The following is a 17,884-nucleotide window of genomic DNA, read 5'->3' as shown; positions in this document are numbered from 1 at the left end:
CTCCGGACTACTGAAAAAAGTTGGCAGCACTATGTCTTGATTTAGGTGGAAATCTGTTACCACCTTCGGCAGGAATCTCGGATCGAGACGCATCACAACCTTGTGTGGATAGAATTGAGTGTAGGGTCTATCCATCCGCAGGGCCGTCATCTCGCTCACTCTCTTAGCCGATGTAATGGCTACCAAGAATGACACCTTTAAGGTCAGAAACTTTAGTGGAACAGTTGCCAGTGGCTCAAACGGTGCCTCCGTTAGGGCAGAGAGTACTAAAGACAGACTCCATTGCTCCATTGGGCTGCGCACAGGCGGGTAGAGGTTATTAACACCCTTCAGGAAACGTTTACATTCCGGGTGGGAGAAAACCGTGGACCCATCCCATCCCCTGTGCTTTGACGAGATTGCAGCCAAATGCAGCTTAATGGAGACATTCGCCAATCCACTCAGTTTGAGCGATGTCAGGTAATGTAGCACATCCCGAGGGGTCGCACGCAATGACGTGACACTCTTCCCCTTCATATAACTCTTGAAGCGGTTCCACTTGCAGGCATAACCGCGTCTTGTCGACGCACACCTACTATTCAGTAAGATGTTGTTTAATAGTTGATTCTCCAAGCGGTCAGCTTGAGAGAGTGCACATCGGGGTGTAACACCTTTCCATGTTCTCTTTGTAACAGGTTTGGAGCCTTGGGGAACTTGTGGAACACTGAATGAGACATTCCCAGAAGTGTGGCAAACCACGGCTGGCGCGGCCACCATGGAGCCAGAAGTATTTATTTCGTTTGGTCCCGCAAAATCTGCGCAACCACACGGCCCATTAACGGCAGCGGGGGGGAAAGATATAACAGTCCCGTCTTCCAGGCCCGTTGAAAAGCATCCCCCAGGGATCCTTGGCCTATGCCCGCACGCGAACAATAATTGACACACTTTTTGTTGGCAACTGTGGCAAATAAGTCTATCGATGGGACCCCCCAGATCTCGAACACCCTGTCGAGATACATCAGGTTGATTTCCCACTCGTGTCTTTGGTTGAAACTGATGTCCCTGCTGAGCCTGTCGGCCAAGCAGTTGTCTACACCCTTTATGTGTATTGCCACCGGGTGAATCGAATGTCGAATGCACCAGTCCCATATTTTTCTCGCAAGTAGGCAAAGTGACAGTGACACTGTTCCCCCTTGATGGTTGAGATAGGCAATCGCCGTCGTGTTGTCTAACTCTAGCTGTACTGCTTGTCCCCTTATCATAGGTTCGAATGCCCTTAGGCCCTGGAACACAGCCAATAGCTCCAAGTAATTTATATGCTGAAGTCTCTGCAACTGGGTCCATGTCCCCTGCACGCATACGCTGGCGCAATGCGCACCCCAGCCCGTCATCGAGGCATCTGTTGTTATCCGGGAGGCGGGCTCCTTGGACACAAACTCGACTCCTTTGCCCAAATTGCCCATGTCTAGCCACCACCCTAGGCTGGCGAGGACATGTTGTGGTAATGTCAAGTGCATGTTCTGGCCATCCACACTGGGTCGGAAGTTGTGGAGAAACCAATGCTGCAATGTGTGCATGCGGAGGCGCATGTGCGACACCGTTGCGGTGCATGATGCCATCAAACCCAACATCCGCTGGATTTGAACCGCTGGCTGCCATGGAGTCCTCTGAAAGTGATGTATGAGTTCGTGCATTTGGGTAATTCTTTCCGCAGGTAAGAAAGCCCTGGCCAATTCCAAGTCCAGCACTGCTCCGATGAAGTTCACTCGAGTCATGGGTTCGAGTCTCGACTTCTTCCAATTCACACTGATGCCGAGGCACTCCAATAAGGCTAGCAGCATCTGCACTTGGCGGGTAAGTAAACTCCTGTCGTGGCTCACCACGAGCCAATCGTCTAAATACGGATACAGCCTCAAGCCCTGAGTTCGTAGGTGGGCCGCAACCACCGCCATCACCTTTGTGAACACTCTGGGCGCAGTAGAAAGTCCAAATGGAAGCACCACATATTGATAAATCTGTGCCCCCACTGTAAACCGGAGGTACTTGCGGTGACTCTCCTGTATCCCGATATGAAAATAAGCGTCCTTGAGATCCAGAGTAACTGCCCACTGTTCGTTTACCAGCAGAGGCAGAATTCCCTGCAGCGTCACCATTCTGAATTTCTTGGTCCGAATGAAGAGGTTGAGCCCCCTCAGGTCCATTATGGCTCTTATTCCACCGTCTCTCTTTGGTATCTGAAAATACCGGGAATAGTAGCCGGTCAGTCTGTTCGCCCATTGCACCCGCGTGATCGCCTGTTTCTCCAGCAGCACCTTGACCTCCTCCTGCAACACCTCTGTGGCCGGCGTATAGACCAGTCCAGAGAAGGGAGGCCTTGTCTCGAACTCCAACGCATATCCAGTCTGCACTATTCTTAGTACCCACCGGTCGGATGTTATGTTGTGCCATGCTGGCGCACGGCTTGCCAGTTTGATGTCGATCCTGGCAACTACAGGGCCGATGTAGTGGGTCCTGGATTGTAGCGTTGGACGTAATTGGCTGCTGTAAAACTGATGCAGTGGACGAACAGTCCCGTCAAAAGCTCTTGCTGGAGGCGTCCTTGTCGCCTTGACGAGCTGTTTTTCCTTTTTGTTTTTGGTTAAAGCCCTTACCGCACTGGTAAGGTCTGAATTGCTTTCAGTATTCTTTGCGGTCCCGATATCGATCACTCTTTCTCTGATAATAAGTGAGGCTCCTTGCAGTTGAGCTGGAACCGCTCGAAGGCACCATAAAGGTGCGGGCAGTGAATTTAGATTTTTTCAACGTCTCCATTGACGTGTCCGTGTCCTCACGGAATAAGCCTTTGCCGTCAAATGGCAAGGACTCGACTTTCTCCTTCATGTCTGTCTGCAGGGTTGCTGAGCGAAGCCACGCATGCCTGCGCAAGCTCACTGCAGTCACCATTGCTCTCGATTCCGTCTCCGACAAGTGTTTGAATGCGCTCAGTTGTTGGCGCATTATTGCCATTGTTCTTTCGTACACATCATTAAATCTCCATTGGAAGTCCTCCGGAGACAAAGAGGATGAATCCTGTAAGAGCGCATCCCAAAGTAAATGGTTATAGCGTGCCATACACGCCGCATAATTAGCAATACGAATTGCTAAACTGGAGGTGCTATAGATCTTTCGACCCATAACGTAAATTTTCCTCCCCTCTTTGTCAGCAGGCGTGGAATGACGGTGTCCACTCTTGGTGGATGAAGCGCAACTGACAACCAAGGAGTTCGGTATAGGATGGCGTAACAGGTAAGAGTTCTCTCCTTCAGTCACACTATACAAATTCTCAATGCGCTTGGAAGTCGGAGCCCCGACCCCCACTGAGTCCCATGCCACCTTCGCAGCCTTGTCTATCCCAGGAATCATGGTGAGTGCAACAGGATGCGAAGTCTTAGACCGCTTCATCATATTATAGACCGGGTCAGCAATGTCCGCATCCGGAGAGCTTACGTCCATGCCCAGGGCTTCAGCGATGTCCCTTATGAGGATATGGTAAGCTTTCAATTCCTCAGTTGGCGAGGTGGATAGCTTTGGTGGCACATCCAAAGAGGGGTCCGACCTACGACTGATATCATCCCTGTCAGAGGCCGGTCCCGACTCATCGTCCTCACTGTCATCAGAGGGTGAAGATGATGGTTCAGAAGGAGGAGATGTTGCTTTCCTCTTTCTTTTCCCAGCAGGTGTTTCTGGCATTCTCGTCTGGACCACAGGTAACTGTGAATTCTCTGGAAGGTAAGTTTGAACTTGCGCCAACGGTGTTTGTATAGGTAAATTCACAGACGGCCCCTGATGCTCTGCATGCTCTGACTGCAGCAGCGGCTGAGCAAGATGTCCAGCCTGCACAAAATTCCGCAGCCCTTGCACTGGTTGCATTTCTACCTGTGCCGCCTTCCAACGCAAGAACTCTGCATAATCATCCGGCACACCATGGTGGAAACCGCAGGAATGAGTTGGCTGCAGCATCGTAGAGCACCCGACATCGGTTCGCGGATCCTGGATCACTGCTGGTGTCAGTGAGGCAATATGAGGCAGATCAGCCAGCTCTCCACCTCCAGGACCCTCGTCTAAGCCTGTCGACAGGAATCCGCGAAACATCGCACCCGAGGGGGTACTCGAACTCGACTCCAGCAGTTCTCTAAGTCCGTCCCCGTGTGTAGCCAGACTCGGAGTCCTCGGCGTCGAGGGGGACTGTGCCGGCGTCAATGCCGGCGACAAAAGATGAGGAATCCTCCTCAATGTCGAAGCTGTCAACACAGACGAAGGAGCAGTGCTCACATTCAATATCTGCTCTGGAACCGTGGACGCCGACGGAGGAATGGCATACACCGCCTGGGCAGTTATGGGAGGCTCCGATGCCGAGACTTGCAAATGCCTCGACGTCGATGTCGATGTGGATGTAGATGTAGATTCCAATGTCGATGCCTGTCCCAGACTGCCTTGGCCCAATCTCGATGTCGACGCTGGTGTCGATGTCGAGACTAAAGTCAATGTCGAAGCCGAAACCATCCTGACCGTCGATACCAAAGGTGTCGACGTCGAGGCTGTGGGGGACTCAGCCGAGTCCACGTCGTAAATCTGTGCTGCCGTCGGTGAGGGAGTTCAATGTCAAGACTCCTCACGATGGCGACCTTCCCTCTCAGAAGCATGACGATCTTTATCCTTATGCTTCCGTTTTTTTGAAACCTCCTTTGGTTTCTTAAACAGAGTGTCAACAGCGGTTTTAGACTGCGTATCAGCAGACCCACTGGAACCCAATCCCGGGGAGCTTGACGCACAGCACTCCTTCGACATCGAAGCTCCCGATGTCGATCCGGAACTCATCGACGCCGACGGACGAGGAGTTGGCGGTCGAAGTGCCTCCTCGTATAACGCAGCTCGAAGCCTGAGAGCTCTATTTTGTCTAGTCTGTTTTGAAAACGAGCAGAATATCTTACACGCCGCCGTGTTATGATTCTCTCCTAGGCACATCAAACAGGCGTCGTGATAATCAGTCGAAGGCAACTTTGCTCGACACTTTTCACACCGTTTGAAGGTCTTCTTAGCTTCCATTGTCCAAATGCCGTTCCGAGTCAAATTCAGTAAACAATCTTAGGAACAAACAAAGCAGAGTCCATAATCAAGTCCGTTCACCGTTCCGAATCAAAACCGTCCTGTACAAACTTCGTAGTTAGAATCAGAGTCCCAAAATCAAGTCCGAAGACAAATTTTAGATAACAATTGAGGAGCAACAGCCAAGAGGTGTAAGCACTTTGGCGGTCAAGAGAAAACTGAAGGAGAGGCGCTCCAACCGTTGATTCCAACGGAATCTGCAAGGCACGTGCAGACGGGCGGGGCGCGAAGAGGAGCTAGCTAGTCAGCCCGGGAGGTCCCTGCGCAGGCGCAGAAACCCAGTTCTTATGGATACAATGGATCACAATCCAGATAAAATGGTTCCTTGTCCCCAAAGGGCTCACAATTATTATTTCCCTGTGTAAACCACCCTGAGCCATTTTTGGAAGGGCGGTATAGAAATTGAATAACTAACTAACTAACTAACTAACTAACTAACTATCTATCTATCTATCTATCTAAAAAGGGAATTCCTGGCAACTGGCCACTGTGGCTGGGGATTATGGGAGTTATAGTCCAAAAACAGTTGAGGGGCAAAGTCAAGCAGGCCTGCACTACACCATCAAGGCTGCCTTTCACATTATGCAGCAGCCCCAGCAGTTCCCTAATGCCGATGTTCCACTGTGTCAGCCGCTATTCCGTATTCAGTACTGTTACTCAGTTACACAGCAATGTGCTTATGCTCAAGGAATTTAAACATCTCCTTAATTGCAACTGTACCAGGGGCGTAGCAAGATTGGAGTGGGCCCAGAGACAAGATTTTAAAATGGGCCCCTAACTGATATACACACAAAAACACACTTCACAATATATAGTGCACTTACACTCACACACACATCCCCATTATGAATACGGTGAATATCTAGTTCACATTGAATCTAGTTTTTTTACTCTCTGCTACTCTCCAATACTGCTGATCTCCAAAAGACTCAACATAACTCACAGGAGGTGCAACACGGGTGGGCGGGGAGTCATGTGATGTCCCTCTGGGGGGCCCCTCGAGGCAGTGGGGCCCCGAGACATCTGTCTCCCCTTGCCTAATGGTAGTTACGCCCCTGAACTGTACTATGAACAGGACATCCAAAGCAGAATCTGGTCGTTTCTGGGAACTAAGAACCTGAGATCCCCACCCCACTTTCTTTTGTACATTATATCTACTGAGACTGAGAAAAATCATTAATGTTTTCTTCAAAATCTTTAGATATTAGAAGGCTGGCTTCCAATCACCTTGGAGCACTGGGAAAGGAGGTGGTTGTTTCTGCATCCCAAAAAGGATCAGTCCAGCTTCCCACATTCAGACTGCTTTGAACAGATTCTAGAACATTAGCAATAGCACTAGCAATAGCAATAGCACTTACATTTATATACCGCTCTATAGCCGGAGCTCTCTAAGCGGTTTACAATGATTTAGCATATTGCCCCCAACATTCTGGGTACTCATTTTACCGACCTTGGAAGGATGGAAGGCTGAGTCAACCTTGAGCCCCTGGTCAGGATCGAACTTGTAACCTTCTGGTTACAGGGCGGCAGTTTTACCACTGCGCCACCAGGGGCTCCACCATTAGCATTTAACAAGGTAGATCATACTAATACAGTGCAGGGATATTAAATTTGTCAGGCTCAAAAATAGGTTAGCTTCAATTAAAAAGGCTCCAACTAACCCAAAGAGTGAGTGGATGTTAACTTGCATATTTTATTTTATTTATTCATTTATTCATTCATTCACATTTATATCCTGCTCTTCCTCCAAGGAGCCCAGAGCGGTATACTACATACTTGAGTTTCTCCTCACAACAACCCTGTGAAGTAGGTTAAGCTGAGAGAGAAGTGACTGGCCCAGAGTCACCCAGCTAGTTTCATGGCTGAATGGGGATTTGAACTCGGGTCTCCCCGGTCCTAGTCCAGGACTCTAACCACTACACCACGCTGGCTCTACAACCTCTATCTACAACCCAGGTATGCAACATTCATGTTCATTACACAACACTTAAGAAACCCAAATACATTCTGCTGAAAATAAATGTAAACCATGGTAAAAAGAGCATTTTGCTATTCTGGTCACCCTAACCCACGTGACTGGCAGCAGAATCACTGCCAATTTCTAAAATTTACTATTAACAACTTGCCTTCCACAGTCCTCTGGTGCCTTCATTTTGATAGATGTTTATGAAGTTGCCAATCATTCCCCCTCGTATCACACTGCCTTGAGCCTGCATTCTGATCTAGAGCACATTTTAAACCAAAACAAGATGTGTTACATGACAAAATTAATGCAATCAAATCAATGTGATGTTTTGTTTCCATGGAGTGCAACTTCTCAGATGCTGTCTCTTCACTGCGATTGGAAATATGCAGATCACTATAGATGCTCTAGACATCAGCACTCTGCATACTTTGTTCTGATGCAATGCTCCGATAAAACTGTAAGCAAGCTAGAAAGGGCAACCAGAGAGAAATTTTGGGAATGATTAGAAGTTAACAAGTTAATTGGAGCACCTATAGTTGAACTGAATTGAGAAATATGGCACAAAAAAGTAAGAGTGAAATATGGAGAGGCATCTATTACTATAACACAAGTTTAGGACAGGGAAAGTTTTTCCCACACAAGGCCTCATGTGTGGTGTCAGCCTACAAGGCAGGAAATAAAACCCAGTGAGAATTTTAAAAAAAGAAAAAAAAGATTAACAACGCTTTAATTACCATTGCTTAAAACAGGTACATGTGCATTTTCAAAATCTTTACTCTCCAAATCAGGATAGATTGCTCTTTTGGAATTTGTCAGTACGTTCCATCATAGCGAATATAGCGGCTATATTTGGCATATGGTGAAATAAGCACTTAGGACAGTTCTTAAATTAGATACTACAAACATAGTCAACTACTTTTTCCTCTTGGCGTGCTGCACCACTGATTAATTATATGGGAAGGTTCTGTGCAATACCACTTACAGAGTGCTCTCCCAGGAATTTACCAACAATGCTGAAGAAGAGAAGGTCAAGATTTAGAGCAATTCCAATGTGAAGAAAGTATCACTTCCATTTTGGTGGCATTAACAGGTTGTGCAACAGAGACAAACCTTGGAAGACATACACTGTCATTGCTCTAACAATTTTCATGGTAGGCACTATCTTGGTAAGCATGAACTACCCATCCTTCCAGCAGGTTTCTCTTTTGGCATTTCTATCTTTCATGTAAAAGAAATTAATGATCTGGCTTTGCTGTTTGTGTTAGTAAAACAACTCCGAAGAGCTAAAATACTTGTAATAAGCCGTTTTCATATTTTAGATAAGCAGAGGAAATTTCAGTTTAAACAGAAATAAAAAATATAAGTACTAAAGCAATAGCAGTGCTACTGAGGACCTCCTGAATACAATGTAACAAGTACATGTTACAGATCTATGTCATGTAACCATTTTAAGTATACACATTTTCAGTTGGTGGTTAATTATCTTTGCCCTCAAGCTCATGTGTTCTAACCCGAACTACAATACATGTCCTTGTACAAACAGCAGTCCCACATAAAGTGCATTCCAGTAGTCAGAGAAGTGTCCAGAACATGAATGAGTGTTCACGTTCTAGGACCAGGTTTCCCTCTAACAAGGATTCCCAGTTGTTGTTGACTACAATCCCCAGAATCCCCAGCTGCAATGGGTTTTGCTTGGGGATTCAGGAAGTTGTGGTTAACAACATCTGGGAATCCCTGTTAAAGGGAACACTGACTAGGACTCCACTTCACTGGCTGAAGTTCTATAACACAATGGTTAAAAATCCTAGGCTCTCCATGCCTTACAAGGAACTCAGGAGCCCCTCACCCTCAGTAGCTCCTCCCCATACAAGGTTGGAGAGGGGGTAAAAGTCTAACACGAGCACTGAGGCCTAGCAGTTCTGAGATAAAATGAAGCAAAATTATGGAGGCGGCCACTGTCAGATAAAAGCAGTCACCCCACCGCTGCTAAGCAGCTCAGCCCTGGGAGATATGGGAACAGGTCCAATCTACTTCAGAGACATGAGTTAAACCATTCAAGTGTAATGATTGCCCTTTATTTTCAAGACATTTCTCCTTCCCTGGGGGAGTGGAGGATGCCCTGACACAAGCCCTTCTCATTTGTTTCCAGGACTAAAGATAAAAGGGGACATTGACCAGGCAATGTTTGCTCCCACTTCATTCTCTGCAAAGTAGCTCCTTTTTAAAAAAGAAAAAAGCAGGGGAGAAAAATCAAATTGAAGCATTTTCCTCCTGTACTGGCATGCCATGTAAGAAGGGTTTTTTTTTTTTTAGTTAAAACCAGCTCTAATACCAATGTTGTGGTCTTCACTCCCCTCCTATGTAATCTTCATTGCCAGCAAAGAAACATGCTATTATGCAGGAATCTACAAGTAGCAGATTTCCTTAATTTCCTTTTATGGAATCAGTGCAAAACAAGTCAGACAGGATTGACACAGGCTTCTGGCCTGCACTGAGAAGGGAGGTTGAGTAGTGATGTCATAATCGCTTCAACCATGAATTGTCCCCTTTGCTAAGCAGGGTCCACCCCGGTTGCATCTGAATGGGAGACTACATGTGCAAGCACTGTAAAATATTTCCCTTAAGGGATGGGGCTGCTCTGGGAAGAAGGTTCCAGATACCCTCCCTAGCATCTCCAAGATAGGGCTGAGAGAGACTTCTGCCTGCAACCTTGGAGAAGCCGCTACCAGTCTGTGTGGACAATAATGAGCTAGATGGACCAATGGTCTGACTCAGTATATGGCAGTTTCCTACGTTCCATTCTTGCCCTGCCAGGGAAATGTGAGTCTTTAAACAGGTCTTTAAAACAAACTACTTCACACAGGACAAAATAAATAAATTGCAGTACTACCTAATGGTGAGCTGCTTAATGGAGCAATACTACTAAAAATACTATGTAAGATTTAGGAGACATCCCCTTTGCAACATTACTCTTATTGAGGCACAAGCTTCTGTACACAAGAGAGCCTCTTGGTTCACACCACAACAAACTAATTACAGCCTGCTTCATCCAAACCAATCATTAAGGTAACACAGCAATCTGATGCAAACTAACTGTTCTGGAATTCTTACCTTCAGGACATCTGTAGGATTTGCAATAGATGAGGAGATCACACCAGAGAGAACTCCACATAATACATTTACAGCCAGGGTTTCATCTGTTCCAGAAACAAAAACATTTTATGCACAGATCTTTAGAATTCAATAAACCGCCTGCTTTAAAGTGCCTGAAAAACTGGTGACACTAAGACAGTATATTCAAGAAAACCTCGGTATTCGTGGGGATTCCATTCTCTGCTAGTGCTGCAGATACTGGAACCGTGAATACCGAGGAATTGGGGCAATGGGAATCTGGAGGTTAGGTGCCCTACCATGCTCTGCGGGTCTCCCACGTTCCAGCAATGACCCCCAAGAGGAAAAAGTCAACCCAAAATTGTGTTTTCCCCCTGGGGAGGGTGGTGGTGGGTTAAATTGTTTTTAAAATGAGCCATAAAATGGCTCCTGATCTCTAGCAAACTCAAAATGGCAGTGGGAAATGACCTCCAAGGTCATTTCCAGTCACGCCCAACCCTTGGATATACAGGTTTAACCCCGCTCCCATTTTTTAATTGCGTATACCAAGGTCGGTGCCTGACTGTGGCTTTTACCTGACTGCGGATATGCAAAACCACTAGTGCTGGACCCACGATGAACTATGTCCTCCTGTATAACTATGTATTTTTAATTTGTTTCTCCTTTTGGGGTGCACAGGATGCACCAGTGTTGCAATACACCTACAACAAGGATCCAGGGCCCAGTCACACAGCCACAACTCTGACTGCAGCAGAAATCACTTCATCCTAGAGGAAGAAACTAATCTGCTGTGGGACCTCAGACACAAAAAGATACCACAAGAGGAATGCCCCATGAATAAGCTTTTTCTTCTACAGTTCCTGTACGTACATCTGGAAGATCTTGCCGTGCATGCACAACCCTAAACATTTATTATGAGCCATGTGGAGTCCACCAGAGACTGCACTGCACAGGTTTAGGTCAACAGAAGTCATGCCTCTTCCACAGACTCCTTTGTGAACTAAGCATGGCTTCCAGTCCATTGTCAGGTTCTGATACATTATCAGAAACATTTTAAATTTTAGCTTATTCAGTTTACATCTTGCCTTATCAACTGCTTGAGCTTGCAGTCTTAACAATCCTGTGAGATAGATTAGGATGCAATAGCGCAATTTGCCCAAGGCCATCCTAAGAGACTATCGAATTCATTGCCAAGTAGGAATCGGAACCCAAGTCTCCCAACACTGAAGTCTAGCACTCTAGATACTACCCTATACTGACCTAAACATTTAAAGCACATGTTTAGTTTGAAGATCTTGTAATAGGTCAATGACATACACCCCACATACTTTACTAACCAACTAAAAATCCATCAATACTATGAGCAAAGGACATTGCTAAACATCCCCTCCATCTCTGCTTCTGACCTCTCATTTATTTATTTTTGATTTGATTTATATACTGTCCCTCCAAAAATGGCTCAGGGCAGTTTACAACAAATAAAAATAATTAAAATCATTTAAACTTTTAAACAATTAACATTAAAATCATTTAAAACCAGCATTAAAATTGAAACCATGAATCTAATTAAAAGCCTGGGTGAATAAACGTGTCTTCAACACCTTTTTAAAAGTTGCCAGAGATGGGAAGGCTCTTATTTCAACAGGGAACATATTCCAAAGTCCAGGGGCAGCTCTTGACATTGGAGTCACTCTGATGTCATACTGGCCCTGCCTTCCCAATGGTCTTGAATAGCTTAGTGTTTAAATAGTCTTGAGACTTCAGAATCTGAGACTCTTACGCTCCACAAACAACCTACATGTCCCTCTATGAAGCAGCCTTTTTACCAAGTCAGACAGCAGCTTGGTATTGTCTACACTGACTGGCAGTGCCTCTCCAGGCTTTAGACAGGGGACCTTTCCCAGCTCTACCTGGAGATGCCACCAGGGATTGAACTTGGGGCCTTCTGTATGCAAAGCAGATGCTCTACCATAGTCACAACCAGTGTTCCCCCTAACAGGGATTCCCAGATGTTGCTGACTACAACTCCCAGAATCTCCAAGCAAAAGCCATTGCAGCTGGGGATTCTGTGAGTTGTAGTCAGCAACATGTGGGAATCCCTTTTAGAGGGAACACTGGTCACAACCCATCTTCAAGTCTGTGTTAGCATTCCCTTGTCATTTTGGCTGAAAACATATTGATACAGAGTAGTTCAGGAGTCTCAGATAATTTCAATGAGAAATGACAGACATTCCCACACTTAAGTGTGCAATACAAAAGAAGATAAACTGGAAACTGGAACTGGAAATATTGCCTTTTCCCCCCTTCGGGTAAGAAAAGGTATAAAAAATGCCTGAAAACCTGCTCACCTTCTGGCTGCTCAATAAATATTCTTTTTAGGCTTTGGTAAGTGCCTATTTTTATGGTTCCATATGAAGCCTGGCGTAGCATAGCAGGGGCAATTCTGCAAAGAAAAGAGTAGAACATGCTGCTTATTTTTCCATTTCCCCTCAAGTCTTCTACACAAAGATGCTTTAATCTTAGATAAAAAAATGATATTGAAATAGGCATTTGTGTATAAACCACAGTTTCCTGCATCTGGATGCAAAGGGATCACAGTTCATTCTAAACCAGCATCAGAAGCTTTTAATCCTCCGCCACTCACACACAGAAAAGAGGGGAGGGGAGAGTCTGCAAGCCTGGAAGCTCTGCTTTGTGCATGCAATAAAGGTAACGGTAAAGTGTGCCGTCGAGTCGATGTCAACTCCTGGCGACCACAGAGCTCTGTGGTTGTCTTTGGTAGAATACAGGAGGGGTTTACCATTGCCTCCTCCCACGTGTATGTGATGATGCCTTTCAGCATCTTCCTACATCACTGCTGTCCAATATAGGTGTTTCCTATAGTCTGGGAAACATACCAGCGGGGATTTAAACCAGCAACCTCTGGCTTGATAATCAAGTCAGTTCTCCGCTTCGCCATTAGGTGGCTTGTGCATGCAATAATAAATGTTTACTCTTTAATGTTAAATCTGCATGTGGTCATTCAGCATTATAATGCACACAAGGCAACAGATATGATGCTTCATGTAGTTTATGTCTCAAATAAAGGTACATTATATAGCACAGAAAAGTATGTTCTATAAAAACATATTATAGAACTAGCATGCAGATTAACACCACTAATATAGATTAGAAGTGCTATCAAAGCCCATACACACTTGCCTGTTTTAGGCTACTGTAATACAAAAGACTATCAAATTCACTTTATCCTTGAAGACATACTCTTTCTCCCAAAGGATTGTGAAACTTATGCCATACAGTTTAAGAGCCCATAAAGAAAAATGTTAAACCCAGGAGAACATTCTCTTCAAGTTTGTCAGCTAAGTAGTTAACAGCCATATTTGTTGAAATAGTTTCAACTATGAACAGAATACAGATGTGTCACAAATTACCCAGAATACAATGCTTTCAATCCTTCTTCTCTGCATATCTTCACTAATGCATGGAACATTCCACGATAACGAATATCTTTATGCTTTACATCATGTTTTTGACCTTGCACTTGGAGACGTGTTTTTGTCAGATCAATTGGGAACGTACCTTAAAGATAAAGGAAAATCTGATAATTTATAAAGGTACACAGAGGTTCTCAACAGATGTGTTTATATACTGGAAGAAGTCTTGGAAGTTAGCTGTAGGGTTTCATGGGAACAGAAATAAGTAATTTAAATCCACACATTTAACATTAATGATCATGCAAGGGACAGAGAGGTCTTACAAAACTGTTCAAGCAATGGAGATGTCTCCTAAAGAAGTTGTTTAATTCTTACCGGAAAATAATTACAAGTTGCCAGGTATTCTTATTTTGCTGAAATTTGCTCATATGCAACCAAAATCAAGGTCTGAAGTTCCTATTTGGCTATGCCCGCAAAAACAGGCAGCAGCCCTGTTGGCTGTGCTGTGACATCACAGGTGCATATTTTTTAAAGGCCTGTTTAGTGAGCATGGAGAGTGCTGTAAAGTACCATTTTGCAAGAGCACAACAAAAAATTTCACCATTAAGAAGTGTGTGTCCCCCCCCAAGGAAAAAAAGCATGGCAATAAATTTGTTTGTTTGTTATTTCAGAATCATTTCAAACTTATACAACATTGTCCTCCAATATTGTCATTTTATGCACATTCTGTTGGATTTAATTTGCTTCATCTTACTCCACAACTCCTGTGCCTCAGTGCTCCTGTTTGGCCACCTCTGCTTTGTACCTCATAAGGGGGAAGGGCTGCTGAGCCCTTGTAAGGGTCAGAGGACCCAGGACTTAAGAGTAGAATGACAGGCAGACATTCAACAAATGAAATCAGACACAGAGCTCAAGGCATGGTGGAAGCTTGGTAGTTTTGCTTCCAGCATGCCTGGAGCTCTGCATCTAACAGCTGAATGACAAGCAGAAACTTGGATGATGGAATTTTCCCCAGCATTTGGAGATGGGAACTGCACCTGTTGAAGTTCTAGCTGCCATGCAGTTGAAGTACATATTACAGGTAGAACACAACAGGTGCTGCTCCCACCCTCCTATGCTAGGCGAAACTGTACCTGTTGGATGTCTGCCTGCTACCTATTAGAAGTCCTGAGCCTCTGGCCCTTCAAAGGAACTCAACATCCCCTCCCCCTTACGAGGCACAAGGCTGGAGGATGCGAAAAGCTGAACAGGAGCACTGAGGTCTAGCAGTTCTGAGGTAAAATGAAGCAACATGAAGGCTGAGCCCACTGTCAGAGAGAAGCAGTCACAGTTAAGGAGCTGAAGCCTAAGTGATATTGGAGAGAAGGCCAGAAGTGTCTCAGAGATAAGAGTAAAACCATTCAAGTGTAATGGTTGCCCTTGATTTTATTTAACATATTTATACCCCACCCCTCCAGTGCAAATACTGCTTGGGGTAGCTCACAAAACTAAACAGGTAACAATATAAAAACAAAAACTACCTAAAAACAAGACCTAATTAAAACCAAATTTAAAAGTTGCAAGTTGGAAAGCTAAAGTGACAAAGTTAACACCCACCAGATATGAGCTGCAAATAAAATATTAAACAGCCTCTCTAAAAAGACTGTTCTTCCACTGTTAATTTGTGTTTGTTTTTTAAACATGGCGAAGCTCTTCTGAGAGGGGTCAAGAGCCAAAGAGGCCCTGTCTCAAGTCCCCACCAACAAGATCTCCTTTAATGGCAGGGTCATGAACAGAGTCCGATATGCTAAACAGAGGACCCTGGAAGGTTCATATGGGTGGATGCGGTCTGACAGATATCCCGTCCCAAGCCGTTTAGAGCTTTATATGTCATAACCAGCAAGTTGGATCTAGCCCAGAAGCCAACTAGTAACCAATGAAGCTGCTGCAGGGTAGGTGTAATACTCGTGAACCAACTAGTGCCCACAAGCATCCTTGCGGCAGCATTCTGGACCAGCTGAAGCTGCTGAACCATCTTCAAGGGCAGCCCCACATAGAGCATATTGTTGACATCCAGATTAGACTACTGAGAAGCATGAGTGACTGAGGTCCGGCCCGACTTTTCCAAAATTAAATACAAATATTCTCCCTTCCCGCATACTGGCATGCCATGTAAAAGAGATATTTCTCCTTCTCTGGGGTAGGGGCAGTGTGAACCCAGTTTCACTAACACTGACACAAACCCTTCTCAGCTGTTTCCAGGGTTAAAAACAAAATGAGCAAGAGACACTAACCAGTCCCTGTTTGCTCCCTCTCCCTTCTCTGCACAGTTGCTCCTTTAAAACAAACAAACTAGGGGGAGGAGGGGGAAAATTCCCCCTAAACTGACATGCCAGATAAGAGGGAAATTTTGGAGTGAAGGGAGGATGCTTTTGAGTTACAAAACCAACTCCCGTACTAATCCTGTGGCCTTCACTCCCCTCATCTCTACTCTTATGTAATCTTGATTGCCAGCAAAGAAACGTGCTGTAATGCATCTTTGCCAGCCTTCAAAAAAGCCCCTAACACACAAATTTTCAGCCAGGCTTTTAGTAATATCTGAATGTTTTAAAAAAATTAATTGCTGTTTTTAACAGCTTGTTTTGTTTTTCTTGTGAACCACCTAGAGCCTTTGTAGTCAGGCAGTATATTAATTAATTAATTAATTAATTAATTAATTAATATCTATGGCAGATTTCCTGAATTTCTTTTGACAAATCCTTTTTCAGTCATTAAGGAATCAACCCAAAACAAGTCACAAGCCAAAAATATTATCTACACACTGGGAGACTGTGTGCTACTGATGTCATAATCACTCCAACCAATGGCTGAGTGTTCTTGCTCTGCCAGAGAAATGTGGATCTTTAAACAGGTTTTTTACAAGAACGGGAGAAATTGCAACACAACCTAATAGTGAAATGCTTATTGGAATACTACTACTAAAAATCCTAAATTAGATTTAGGAGACATCTTCACTGATGACATCACTAGAGAATAACTCTTGAACATATTGGTCATTTCACTTTCTAGATCATAATTAGTTTCTACCATTTCATTACCATTTTCTATTACCTGTGCTATTAGAAGTCTCTAGCAGTAGAAATTTATCATTTGCTTGTTTTATGGGTATAAGTTTTTAATACTCAGACCCCTTTTTAAATGCTGTAAACAGTCATTTCCTTATTTGACAATAAATAATCAGAGGAAGTTATCCAGCTTACTCTAGATATTTTACTCTCTACACTTTAACTTTGTTCATTCTCAAGACATGCAAGTTTCTCCAGCATGAAAAATTAAACAGAAGCTTACACCCCCTTAATGCAAAGAGAGGCATATTTCAGAGGAGGCTTATGCAGTTCAGTTACTCAACCAGAAGTAGGACTGCTTTCCCTAGAATATCATATGGTAGGTTCACACACACAAGGAACCTACATACAAAGTTGGTAACCTACTTGTCTGTGATTCCAACTTGTGTGAACCCACATCAAGGTGTGAAACCCAGATTCATGTGAGGGCACAAACCAACAGCGGTAGCTTAGATTTGACTTTGGCTTGACAAACTAAGCATTTCACCCACTTGTGTGCATGTCATCCAAACTTGTGCACAGATTTCTACCATATCTACTCATCAAGAAAAAAAAAGGACCAGAGTAGTAAGTAGCATGCACATATGAAGCAACCAAGTTCAGTCCCTAGGAGAGAGAAGCGGGATTTCTTTTATGCACAGAGGTGCACCTTTTTATTTTCAGGGCAAAAAAATGTGAGCAGTCAGAAAACTTTGTATTAATTGTGATATTTTGAAACTGTTAAAATTATTTTAAAAGCTGCTAAGTGTTACATTTAAGGTTAGTTCAATCATTACCAAAAGGTACACTACTGCAGCATCCATAATAATCTATAGCTCAAGTGGAACAACATGCAAGGCTCTACATGTTGCAATGTAGCCACTACAATGGAAAAGCATCATAAAGTCTTGTAACATATTATGACTTCAGCTATTACAACAAAACGTTGCATTTGGGGCCCACCGGAATGCAGATAGATTGTACCGACTGAGTTTTGTTAACCAGAACTAATGCTGGAAGTTTGCTAAAGCTGGTGGAAGACTGACACACATCCTTGGCTTTGTCCAGCCCAATTTGGAGAGAAACGAAACACATTAATTTTGTTCTGAAGTAAGTCTTAGGGTTTTCCCAACTCCAACTTTATACTAGGGAACAAAAATGTGGCA

At 44.3% G+C, this 17,884-nt stretch overlaps 1 protein-coding gene across 2 annotated transcripts in view; it reads right to left on the bottom strand.

Moving 5' to 3' along the window:
- Nucleotides 1-17,884, bottom strand: part of SLC25A30 (solute carrier family 25 member 30) — a 38,581-nt gene that overhangs the window by 11,398 nt on the left and 9,299 nt on the right. For both annotated transcript variants that reach the window (XM_053311534.1, XM_053311533.1), the window contains exons 3-6: nucleotides 13,633-13,780; nucleotides 12,550-12,644; nucleotides 10,202-10,287; nucleotides 7,251-7,346 (exon numbers count right to left, since the gene is read on the bottom strand). In XM_053311534.1, the coding sequence (XP_053167509.1) occupies nucleotides 7,251-7,346; nucleotides 10,202-10,287; nucleotides 12,550-12,644; nucleotides 13,633-13,691 (336 nt within the window). In that variant the 5' untranslated portion in view covers nucleotides 13,692-13,780. The remainder of the gene's footprint in view (nucleotides 1-7,250; nucleotides 7,347-10,201; nucleotides 10,288-12,549; nucleotides 12,645-13,632; nucleotides 13,781-17,884) is intronic.

This window comes from Hemicordylus capensis, chromosome 3, assembly GCF_027244095.1.
Source record: "Hemicordylus capensis ecotype Gifberg chromosome 3, rHemCap1.1.pri, whole genome shotgun sequence".
Lineage (NCBI taxonomy): Eukaryota > Metazoa > Chordata > Lepidosauria > Squamata > Cordylidae > Hemicordylus > Hemicordylus capensis.
This window is presented reverse-complemented; position numbering and strand designations above follow the sequence as displayed.